Raw genomic sequence first — 12,606 nt, 5'->3', positions numbered from 1 at the left:
CTCTGCAGCTGACCTGTGCATGAGGTCCTTTGGGCTGCAGTGTTCACTACAGTTCCCTACTGTTGAAGGGAATACGATACATGTCCTCACACTTTCCTCACCCCAGGGTTTTCCAAACCCAGCCACATGCCATCTCTGATGCCCTCACGTGAAGAAACCAGCAGCAGCACAGAGCAGAGCCAGTGTGAGCACACACCAACTCTCAGGGCAAGCACAGAACAGCAGGAGGGCTGCCTATAGATCGAGATTATCATTGCTCACACTGCGACTTCTTTGAGGAGGGAACTTGCTGTATGAGAGGGACCCCGTTGTGCTTGAGGTCTTTCTGCTAAGTGTTACTTTGAGCGCTGCAGTTGTGCTGAAATTTGCCCCTTTCTGCTGCCTCCCCCTCACAAAATCTCGTGCTGATTTCTCACATCTCCCTGCAGAACAGATGTACTGAACATCTGGTGTCGTAGTGAGGAATAGAGCAACCACTACAAATCAGGGAAAGGCTTTTTTTCTGTCTTCCAAAGGCCACACATCACACCTGCCCCTCCGTGGAAACATTTATAACCTGGCACCATGGCACGCTTGAAGGTGCCGTGCCTGAGAAATCAAACCACAGCGGCCGCCACTTGGTGCCCTGGCCACAGCCGGTGCCCGGGGCTCCCTCTGCCGACAGGAAGGGGTGGCCAGAGCCCCTGCCAGAGCCTGACGCAACATGGAACGTGCTGTAACGGGGCTGTGAGGAGTTCTTAGGAGTAAACTAATGATAAGCAAAGCTACAGAGAGGAATAAAGCTTGCGGGAGGTCTGAGGTGAATGTACAAGCACCTTAAAACACGGGTTGGTCGTTCAGCACCAAACAGCTGAAGGCCTGAATGGCCCAGTTGCTGAGAAGTTTGATATTTTTCATGGTAATTACAAAGTAATTTAATATTCTCTCATTCTAATGGCATTTCACTGTGACAGGCACACACTTTCAAGGTCTCCTCAGTGCAAAGCCTGACAGGCTGAGGGGCGTGTGGGAGGCCTGCAGGCACCCCGAGGAGCACCCTGTGGTTCACCCTCTGCTGCGTGTGCCCCACAACGAGCGACTACCACCTTCCTGGGCTGGGTGACAAGTCCTGGTCCTGATGTCATGGCCCCGCCACTGTTCTGCCTCCCGTGGGGCATCTGGTGTGGGTTATAGAATCATAGAATCATGGAATAGTTTGGGTTGGAAGAGACATTCAAAGCTCATCCAGTCCAACCCCCCTGCAATGAGCAGGGACATCTTCAACTAGACCAGGTTGCCCAGAACCATATCTAGCCTGGCCTGGAATGTCCCCAGGGATGGGGCATCTACCAGCCCTCTGGGCAATCTGTGCCAGTGTTTTGTCACCCTCACTGTAAAGATTTTTTCCTCACATCCAGCCTGAATCTCCTTTTAGTTTAAAACCATCACTCCTTGTCCTGTTGCAAGAGGCCCTGCCAAAAAGCCTTTCCCCATCATTCTTACAGGCCCCTTTTAAAAACTGAAGGGCCTGCTCCTCTGTGGTTCCTGAACAACATGAGGACCCACGAGTCCACCTCTTCGGCCTGTCCAAGTCCCACTGGATAGCTTCTTGGCCCTTGGGCATGTCAGCTGCACCACTCAGCTTCGTGTGTGTCCTCTGTGAACTTGCTGACGGTGCACTCAATCCCACTGCCTATTGTGTGCAGTGCTGGTGTCCCCAGAAGGACATGGAGCTGCTGGAGCAAGGCCAGAGGAGGCCACGAGGATGCTCAGGGCCAGGAGCAGCTCCTGTATGGAGCCAGGCTGAGAACATTGGGGCTGCTCAGCCTGGAGAAGAGAAGCTGCGTGGAGACCTCAGAGCAGCTTCCAGTGTCTGAAGGGGGCTACAAGGATGCTGGAGAGGGGCTCTTCATCAGGGACTGCAGCGACAGGACAAGGGGTGAGGGGTTCAGACTGAAACAGGGGAAGTTCAGGCTGGATCTAAGGCAGAAGCTGTTCCCTGTGAGGGTGCTGAGGCGCTGGCACAGGGTGCCCAGAGAAGCTGTGGCTGCCCCATCCCTGGCAGTGCTCAAGGCCAGGTTGGACACAGGGGCTTGGAGCAAGCTGCTCCAGTGGAAGGGGTCCCTGCCCGTGGCAGGGGTTGGGGCTGGAGGAGCTCCCAGTCCCCTTCGACCCAAGCGCCCCACGGCGCACGGACTGCGCTGGGCACCACGCTCCGCCCGGCCGAACGCCACTACGCGCGCACCGCTGACGTCACAACCGCCCGAGCCGCTGGCGCCCGCAGTGCGGCGGGGGCCCGATGGCGGTGCGCGGGCAGCGCCCCCCGGCGGCGGGCGGGCGGTGGGGCAGCTCGAGCTCGAGCTGGAGCGAGGGTGAGGCCTCGGGGCGGCGCGCGCAGGTGCCCAAGGCGCGCATGCGCGTCCGGGCGCGGGGGCAGAGACGCCTGGCGCTGGCGGCCATGGAGCGGAAAGGTGAGAGCCGCGCCGGCCCGCGCCGCGCCCCGCGCGGGGCTGCTCCCGCTGTCACTGAGGTCTTTCCGTTCTCTCCCCGCAGTGCTAGCGCTGCAGGCCCGGAAGAAGCGGACCAAAGCCAAGAAGGACAAGGCCCAGAGGAAGTGAGTGCGGCCCCCGCTCCCCTCCAGGCGGCAGCTCCCGCCGCCTCAGCGCTGCCTCCTGCCGCCCCTTTGTTACCGCCGGCCCTGCCCGCAGGGACGGGGCTGCCGGGGCGGCGGAGCCTGCGGACCCCTCGGGCTGGGCGGGTGTCGAAGGCGGCTTTAATTAAAGGCACGTTCCGCGGCACGGGCAGGCGGCTGGTGGCCCGGGGCGGCGGGTTTTGCTGCCCCGCTCTCCGCCGGGCCCTGCCGCGGGTTCCTGGGCGGGCTGCGGGGCGAGCTGCCGGGGTGAGGAGGCTCCGCGACCCCGGTTCTCGGTGGCGAGCTGCGGTCGTGCTCAACCGCTTCGGGCCCTGCTGTGTCCCCGCAGGCCCCGTCCTTCAGCCCCGGGCTGTGCCTGGGGGCTGCCGGCGGCATCTCCCTTATCTGACCCCCCGCCAGGCAGCGCAGCAACTGCTGCCTCTAGGAACCAGCTTCTCTTTGAATCTCTCCCCACCGCCCCTCGGCTTTTATTATTTAATCTTGCCGTAGGAACGCTGTGATGTGTTGTTCACTTATTTCTCTACCTTTGATGCTCTCCTGTGGCTTCTCCTACCGCAGGAATGTCGCAAGCCTTTATATGTGGTGAACTTTTGGATGCAGATATAAAATTAAAGGATCTCGAGTAAATACTAAACAGTGGCTTCCACCAGGCTGCATTAAGTACTGCCTTCAGTGCTGCTCGGGATGCCTTTAGAGTGGAAGGTGATGGAAATCTTAGTGCCAGTTCTGTATGTTCAGTAAAATGCTGCTTATTTGTGTAGAAACTCGGGTACCTCAGGAGGTTTTATACTTGCTGGTGCTTAAAACCAAAGGTATACAGTAAGTAAGGCTTTGGGAGGGAGCCGGAGAGGGTTTTCTTTAATGCTGTTTTGGTAACTTCCTCTGACAAATCATGAGGATTTAAAATGCTTTCTGGATGTCTCCAGCAAAGATTCAGTTGGTTTGAGGTGGAGCTTCTGGGGGTGAAGAGCATTAGTTAAACTCCAGGAGTGCCTTAAGTTACCTCGCTACTTTGTCCATCTTCCTGGTATTTCTTGAAGGCTGCATTAGGATAATTTCTTAAGAGCTCTCCTCTTTCTAACCATGATCTGCATCCTAATTTCTGAACGAATATCTCGTTGTTTAATTCGATACCCGTTACTTTTTCTTACTTGGCTGCAGACACACAATACTGACTGCCCACAGAGTCCTGCAGTTGGAAAGACCCATTTCTGTGTCAATTCTGAGGTTGCTGAATGGTAGCATTCAGTTCTGGCTGGTATTTTAACTCCTTCTAACCACATAGCCTGAACTAGTTAACTGCACTGGTGTTTAGTTGGTGGGTTTACCACTAACCTTGATTTGAGTGAAGAACTATACTAGTTGTAAATTCTGCATTTATCCTCTTAAACATCATACTTCAACTCTCTTTCCTGGTACTGTGAGTTTCTTGGATCCTGCCTCGGGAACTTGCATGTACTTTTTATGTACTTTATGTTGTACCTGAAAAAGAACCCAGTATCAGCCTCTAACTTAAGGTGCAGCTCCACAGCATTTATGCTATTTAAATACAAAGCTGTTCTAGTTAAATCTTCTCAAATAAGCTTAGTTGGGTCGTTGCAAGTTTTTTTCCATAAAATCTAAATTTGAAACCACGTGGAACATCCTTTTTAACATCTAATGTTCCTTTGTAGTTGGTTAGATCACATACATGTAATATTTGCTGGATGAAGGGCAGTAAAAAGCATGAAAGGACTGATTTTAAAAGGTTAAGATTGGTAAGTATTAGGAATTATCTTATTATGGGTAACTGTAAAAGTGCAGAGAATGTTCTGAAGGGATTTAGAGCAACTCAAAATAGCTTTCACTTTAGAAATGAGCTACACCTGGTTTAAGTTTCCCTATCCACCCAATCCAGTTAAAACCAACCAAAACACCCACTAGGATAATCAAAATGGGCTGTGTATAGTACAAACCAGGAAAGTTAGTGCTTTTTTTCATCATTCACAAGTTAAAACTGCTACTATTTAGGTTCAGACAAAACCAGCCTAAACTGGCTATTTTCAGAAAACCCTTGTAAATGCTAATTAAAGTTCCATCTAGATGATGATGGGTTTTTTTAATGTGAAGGTCAATCAGATTATTCATTTACCACAAATTCAGGATGTTCCTGTTTCTTCCCATCCTTCCCGTGTTAAAAGTTTTATTTGGTATCAGTGATGGAGTGGGTGTCCCCCTAGGACAAGGGGGAATGGCTTTAACCTGCCAGAGGGGAGACTGAGGTGAGCTCTTAGGCAGAAGCTGTTCCCTGTGAGGGTGCTGAGGCGCTGGCACAGGGTGCCCAGAGAAGCTGTGGCTGCCCCATCCCTGGCAGTGCTCAAGGCCAGGTTGGACACAGGGGCTTGGAGCAAGCTGCTCCAGTGGAAGGGGTCCCTGCCTGTGGCAGGGGTTGGAGCTGGAGGAGCTTTGAGGTCCCTTCCAAGACAAACCAGTCTGGCATTCTGTGAGTGTGCATTTGTCCTAACATACTTCTCTGTGGAAAGGGCGCAGGCAAAATTTCTTGGTAATACAAAGGAGAGGTATCCATGTCTTCTCACCTAAAATTACCCCTAATCTTTTGGTAATCTGGCAGAACCATGAAACCAGATGTCTCAGATCTGCTTAGGAAGCTTCTGCTTGCCCACCTCATTGGTCCTGTGGCTGCCATTGTGGAGTTGGAAGAGTATCATTTTCAGTTTCTTCTTATCTCAGTCTTTTCCATCAAAAAGGCAAGGAATTAGGATGAAAATTTCTTTAAATTATTTTTGGAGAATGAGAGGCAACCTTCTGTTACTCTTTTCCTTCATACTAAGAACATCTCAGGACATATGAACATCACAGCTGTAGTTGCTAATAACGCCCAGGGATTTTGGTACATTGGCTACTGTAGTATGTGCTGCTACCAGAAAAGAGCTTTGCTGAAAGCCATCTGGGGTAATATCTGATGTGTTAATTTATCATTTTGTGAGCTGTGAGCATCTTGGGCACTAAAGGTCAGTTGATTCCCAAAGGTGCTCAGAAAAAGCCCATCCTTTAAAAAGGAGCTTTTAAATATGCTTCCAAGTTTTTTTCTTACTAGAACTTTAATAACTTAAACTCTTCCAACAGCTGTATCTGGTGAGGTGCATCCAGGTAGTAATTTTTGCTCAGTTGTCCAAAATGCAGGAGGTCCTTGCACTTTGAAGCAGTTAATAGTGTCTTTGGAGTCTGGTGTTGGCAGACAAATGCATTGGGCCTATTTACAGTCGTCCTTAGGACGGTGAAGGAGCTGCTCAGTGCTTTCCTGGGAATGCTTCTTGTGGTCCTTTTCGTTCTGACTTGTAGGGAAGTGAGAACAGAACTACTCCTGTGTTGTGGTGTGTGAGCAGTGCTGGATGGGGACATCCATGAGCACAGCAGGAGGAAGGAGTGACGGCAGTTGAGCAGTTTGCCTTTCAGTCACCACGAGGTGGCCGCTTCTTGCTTTGTAGGTCCCCATGCCACGTGTGTGCAGTAAGGCAGAGCCTGTTCAGGAGGTAGAGCAGGGAAACAGGAGCTATCAAACTTGATTGATTGATTTTTTTTTTTTATTATTTTTTTTTTTAAAGACCCCCAATGCTGTTTGGAGGGGAATGTTGCTTGGACTTAGTTCCTGTATGGATATAACGTCCATTCCTGGCTGGAGTGATACTGGAGCATGCCATCTGCATGCTTTCATTGCAAAGAGATTAATGTCCTGTGCTTTTAAGGCTGTTGAGCTGTGTGAACCAAAGCCTGATATGTGAGGAAGATCTGGTACTTCAAAACTGAGCTTCTGCTTGAAAAGACAAGCTTCTGTTTGAAGTAAAATACAAATACAGGTGTACTTTACCAATGGCTTTATTAATTTGACCGTTAGACCATAACTGCCAGTAAAATACCCTGGGTTTTGTGTTTTTTTTTCCTGTATTGTATTTTGCAAACCTGAGAAGCTCAAACTATTCTCTTTGTCCTAGGAAAAAAATGAGGTTTTAGATTACTGCTGAGATTAAGACCCAGAGTTTTAAAAACAGGCTAAAAAAACTCATCCAGATTCAAAGAAAAACAGCCAAGAAACTGAACAAATAGTTCTGTGTTATACCTCATTTTCTCTGAAATGAAGAAAAATAGCATGTTAATAGCACTGGGCTACAGGGCTGTATGATGTGTAGGTGACGTGTGTGTTGCTGGCAGGCCCAAATAATAATGCTGTTTCATCAAGTCCAGTGTCTTGCTTCAGCAGTGTCTTTTGTTCCAGGAGAAGCTGGCTGACTCGTGCACAAACCCGGCAGTTCTGTGTAAGGGATGTTGAACCAATTGTTCCACAAAGCAGAATGTTATTTCTGTGAGCCTGCATAACTACAAAGGTAGTGGCAGCCACACAGTTACAGTATATGGCTTGTTCCGGAAACATGAGCTGAAGTGCTTGCTCCTGATTCTGTGTGTGCTGGTGAATTTATTTAATCCTTTCTTACTGATTTACTGAGTTCTTTAGAGAACTTGGTTGGTCTTTCTCATTTCTGAGTTCAGTTTCCTTTTGTTTCAGAAGGAAATTTAAGTGTTGTTTTTCTGATCTTTTTTTGCCATTCTTGTATTTGACTTTCATAAAAAGCAAGTTTTTAAGTGAGCTCTTCAATATGAGCTTAAAAGGTCTTGATTTTCAGTCCTTGTTTTTTCACTGGCATTCTTCAGCTCCTGGAGACTGTGTTGAAGTGCTTCTTTTCCAGACAACACTTCTTCCAATTCTTCTTTTAAGAGTTCCTTTTCTTTTTCAGAATCCAATCAGGGATCTGTGTTCTATATATTGAGCTGCATTTTCTTCCACTAGCTACTCAACAAGTAGTTGCTCTGGCTCCCTCTACCGCTGGAGGGAGGGCAGTGGCAGAGCTGGGTTGGTACCTGTCGTGGTTTAAACCGATCCACACAGCTCGCCCGCTCACACGCCCCCCTTTTTCTCCCTCTTTCTTTCCTCCGCCCCTCCCCTCCCTGCTCCCGGATGGACGGGGAGGAGAATCGAGAGAATGTAACTCCCACGGGTTGAGATAAGAACAGCCCAGTAACTAAGGTATAACACAAATCACTGCTGCTGCCACCAATGATAATATTGATAAGAGAAAATAACAAGGGAAGAAAAATACAACACCTCACCAACAACCGGCCGATAACTCACCCAACCCCACCTGACCGAGCACCGATTGATACCTTGTCCAACCCTGCAGTATACTAGCCCTTCTGGGGTAACTCTCCGTTACATCCTGGGCATGACGTGCTGTGGTATGGAATACCTCTTTGTCTAGCTTGGGTCAGGTGCCCTGTCTCTGCTTCCTGCCGGCGTCCCCTCCTCCCTGGCAGAGCATGAGGCTCAGAAAGTCCTTGGTCAGACTAAAACATTTGAGCGGTAACTAAAAACATTTGTGTTATCAGCGCTGTTCCCAGGCTGAAAGTCAAAAACACAGCACTGCACCAGCTACCGAGGAGAAAAACGACTGCTACTGCTGAACCCAGGACAGTACCATACCCGTTTTACTTCCTCTTCCTTTTCCCAAATGCCTGCATTATCTGGTGTTTTCAAGGAACTGATCTCCAGTTGTCTGCAGTCTTCTGGTCAGACTTGTGACATGCAGTGAAGCCTCTCTTCTTTCGTCCTCCTCAATAGAATTGCTGTGAAGAGAGACAAGGAAGTTAGTGATTTTTCCATCTGTGCCGTCTGGGGAGCAGAAGGTTCTGATCAGAAGTCTGGTATTCCTCGGTCTGTTATTGCATCTCTTGCTTACATTGCTTTCCTGCTGCCTTTGGGGAGCCCTGGAGTTCTGATAATCCTCTCAATATTCTTCCTCAACTTCTTTATTCAGAACTTGGCCTGGGATCAGGATCTTGGATTATGTTTTCCTCACCTGTCTTTCATAATTAATGTCAGGGCTACATCTTTCATAACTCTTTTGAACATAAGTTTAAGGTAGAGTCAGAATGCATCGCCCACAGGATTTTTTCGTTCACATACAGAAGTGATTATCAGACTGTGACAGGACACAACTGCAGATCTGCTGGTTTCCATGGAATTCTCTAGATTTGGAATAGCTGGAACAGCAGACAGTTTTACAAACAGCTTGTTAAATGCCTGTGTGGGGGAAGGGGTACGGGGAGCAGGAGACTTGATTGCCCGTTATTTGTGTGCAGTGCTACTGTTCTCCTGTGAAATTACTACCTGTGTTCAAGACTGAACTCCCACAGAGCCACTGAATAAAAGTATGTCTTGGTACTTCTGAGCACTGTTCCTTCAAAACTAAACGTTAGACCATTTCAAGTCCTCTGAAGGTCTCAGCAGTGGTGTTTGTGTAGCCCTGGGACAGCTGCCCCACAGCAGCAAGTATTGTGCATTTGCCCTGCTGGCAGAAAATACTGGTTTTGTATTCAGAAAATTGGGATGCAAGAGTGAATGAATGGCAATAATAACAAAATAATGTGGGTTCTGGACTTTTAAGTCTCCCCTCCTAATCTGTGATTTATAATTCCCTCAGATCCCTTCAAAACCTTCTTGAGCAGAAAAGTAAAGTGTATACAGGCAAGGAAAATACTTTTATCAACTCAGACCTGAATTCATGGTGAAAGTTTGAGTCTAAGCAGTACAATATTTATCAGTCACTGGGTTTGCCAGCAGATCTGTGTGTAAGTGCTGGTGGCTGGCACCAGAAGCAGTTGTTCTGACTAGGTATGCTTTAACATGATTCTGGAATTACAGGCACACTATAGCATAGTAAGGAGATGCGGTCTGACAAGCGTACTGCACTTAAAGAGACATTGTCTTAATGCATGCATGTGAAAATGGGAGAGAAATTTTAAATCCTGGCTTTTCACCATGCCATATGGAGCCTTTTTTCCCCATTTCCCCAAATGAAAATGATCTCAGTAGCACTTGGAGCAAGCTCTGGCTGCAGTGGGTGTGCAGCCCTAGTTATCCCTGGCTGGATGGTTGAGGTGGAAAGCAATGCAGCAGTCCTTGGATGTGTTGCAGGGCTCTTAGCTGTGGCTCCTACAGTATGAGCTGGATTCCTCATTAGCCTTGCATTCCCTGAACTGAATTCTCTTTGGGGATGTTTCAGGTGTGTCATTTGAGCTTACGAAAAGGAATGACTATGTTTGTAAAGATTATGGCGCAGGTGGCTTAAAAATCACTTAGGAAAGCAGACGGGCATTGTCCCTGCGAGTGTCAAGGGAGTCCAAGTATCTCTTTTCTTAGCACATATGTAAGTATAGTTGGTGTGAGAAAAGTAACTTGGATTAAATGCTGTCTTCCTTGCTTGGACGTGGATGGGGCTCTGCTTTTGTATCTGCTCAGAGCAGGTAGGTAAGTAGTATGGGTGGTACTTCTGCCATTTTGGGGACAGGGAGAAACACTTCCTGTACAAAATAGAGTTTTGAAGATGTCAATGTTAATGCTCTTGATTAGGAGAATGAAACACCTCTGCAAGTGTTTTATGTAAGTTATCGGGCTAGAGAAAACAAGTTCTGAGGTTTGGTGGTGAAGTTGCATGTGGAGACTTGACCACTGTGATGGCTTCACTGGTGATCTATAGAGGCAGCCAAGGGGCCCATGCAGGTGCTGCTCCACAGCACCAAGAACACTCTTTTCATTACACTGCCTCTACTAACAGGCATGATTGGTATCCCATCTTCTCATCCTCCTGATGCTGTTGGTTCCACCTCAGTGCAAATCTGTAAGAATACACATCATTTTTAATCGCTTTTTACTTTTAGTGCGTGGACCAGATAAATGATTCTGTGGGAGACTGGCAGGAGAAAAGACAGAAGTCTTTTTCCAGACTCTTTGAACACTTCGTAAGGAATGAGTGACTGACTGAAAGCTTAGTTCCTGCAAATACCTGTTGCAGTCCCTGCTGGGCATTGCAGGGGGGAACAGAGTTGTCAGGTGATAGATTCAATCAGTGTGGAGCAAAATCTTGTCTGCAGTGGAAAATATTGCATGTTTTTAATACCGCTTCTGATGTTTGTCACTGTGAAGCTGTTAAATGCTCACTGAAATTTGAACATCCTTTTAAAGTGAAGATATGTTAGATCTACAGTCAGATGAATCCAATTCTCCTTGGTTTAAAACTGCAGAGCCAGCTTCAGAGTGTCTTTCACTAACACACAGTCCTCCACAGCAGGGAAAAATCTCTAAATGACTACTTGCCATGTCATGTTGTTGCTGACATGTTTCCCCTCTCACTTGCATAAATCAGCAGGATAAACAGGCACAGGAAATGTATGGTTAATTCTTCTACATCGGAGGATGATGGTAAGTGCCTGCTACTGTGACAAACAGTTCACCCTTTTTAAGGGAGATTTGAGTCCTTCGCCTGCTTGTTTTGTTACTTTCAAGCATAAAGGATCAATTTTCTCGGTAATGCTGGATGGGGATGTTTGGAATTACTTCAGAAAATTATTTTTTACTTTGAAGGCCCTTTCTCTCCTGTGTGATCGTGTTGGCATTTCTGTATCAAAAGGGTTGTACTGTCAACAATTACCATGAGCCTTGTCTCCATCCACGCTTTGAATCCAGTGGACTATTGAATAGGCAAATAAAACCGGCTCGTTCAGGAAGATGAAATGAAGTATCTGACTGAATTTCTAATTTCATTAGAGGGAAGATTGAGACAGGGTGTAAACATCAAGAGGAGATGTATATCTGAGAAGGAGATGAATCTCTTTATGCTCAACATGACTGAATTTGCAGGGAGATCAGTGGAGAGCAACCTGCAGCCTTGCTGCAAGGCCCTTCACCTGCAATGCAGTGCTGTGCAGCTGCAGCTAGGTGGTGGAGGCGAATCCCTTTTCTCTCTCACTCTTGCACAAAGCTTTGCTGTGTTTGAGAAGAACCAGCCCCTCTGCTTGCCCTTGATGTCTCCCTCTTCCTGACCAGTGTGGCAGCTGGGTTTTAATGGCTCTTTCCAAAACTGTTGGGCTGTCTTCAGGAATATCTTTATCAATGGGAGGCCGTGCTTCATGCAGGTAGGTTACCCTCTTCAGTTTTTGATTCGTCTTATGAATTTGCACTTCTTCAGGCATTCCTGAGAGAATAAGGACTTTTGGGAGGGTCTAGATATGGATATGGTTAGATATGAATAACACACTCCATAAAATATCTAGCATTTTGCCTTTCCATGTTGTTTTCCTTGAGTAAAATACTGCTCTATAGTTGTAGAGAGACCTTGCAAATACAGTGAATTCTGATGATGAAATAGCACATTGAGAGAGTGAAAGTAAAAGGTGATCAAGATGTTCGTAAGTAGAACAGAGATGGCTATGCAAAAAAGTACCCCAGAACACTTGATTTTTTTTTTAATGTGTAACCATTTTTGTAGGCTCTTCATATTTATTATGTGCATTTTGCAGTGTTGCTGGCAGCTGTTTCAGTTGTCATCTTAGAATACAGAGTAAGGATTTTTCTGCTGTCTTTAGCAACCTTTTGTGCCTTTTCGAATACTGTGTGTGTGAGGAAGCAGATGGATGAGGGCTGTGGTTTTGTGTATCTGTTTTTCTTTGGTATTAACACATTCTGCACTGATCAAATCTCTATCTATCTGCAGTTGATGTGGTCCCTTTGGGGGAAGAAGGTGGTGGGATGTAGTAACATCTAATGAATGTTCACAGGGAGGGAAAGGAATGAGATGTGTTTTGGTGGTGATTTCATAAAGGAGATAGTACAGTAGAAATGTATGTGACCTGAATGTGGCTCACTATTACATAGTTGGTATAATAGATGATAATATAGAAGCAAAATGCTTTTAGATCCCCAGGACAGCCTCAGATGCAGACTACAGGGTGTGCCAGGTACGAGGCTGGCGGCAGCGCGATTCGTCAGCCCTTTCTGAGAGAATGGGGTTTAGTGCTTCCAGTAACTTCTTCCTTGATGCATGAAATTACTATTATTGCAAAGCACTCAGGCTGTGGGTTTTAAG

The 12,606-nt window shown here is 47.2% G+C and overlaps 1 protein-coding gene across 1 annotated transcript in view; it reads left to right on the top strand.

Moving 5' to 3' along the window:
- Positions 1–2,378: 2,378 nt before the first annotated feature.
- The window catches only part of SRPK1 (SRSF protein kinase 1), a 27,691-nt gene continuing 17,463 nt past the window's right edge, over positions 2,379–12,606 (top strand). Inside the window, exons 1-2 of the mRNA XM_065698680.1 lie at positions 2,379–2,450; positions 2,533–2,593. Of these exons, the coding sequence (XP_065554752.1) occupies positions 2,393–2,450; positions 2,533–2,593 (119 nt within the window). The 5' untranslated portion in view covers positions 2,379–2,392. The remainder of the gene's footprint in view (positions 2,451–2,532; positions 2,594–12,606) is intronic.

Source organism: Lathamus discolor, chromosome 19, assembly GCF_037157495.1.
Source record: "Lathamus discolor isolate bLatDis1 chromosome 19, bLatDis1.hap1, whole genome shotgun sequence".
In the NCBI taxonomy this organism is placed as follows: domain Eukaryota; kingdom Metazoa; phylum Chordata; class Aves; order Psittaciformes; family Psittacidae; genus Lathamus; species Lathamus discolor.
Note: the sequence above shows the minus strand (reverse complement) of the source record. Positions and strands in the feature narration are given on the sequence as shown.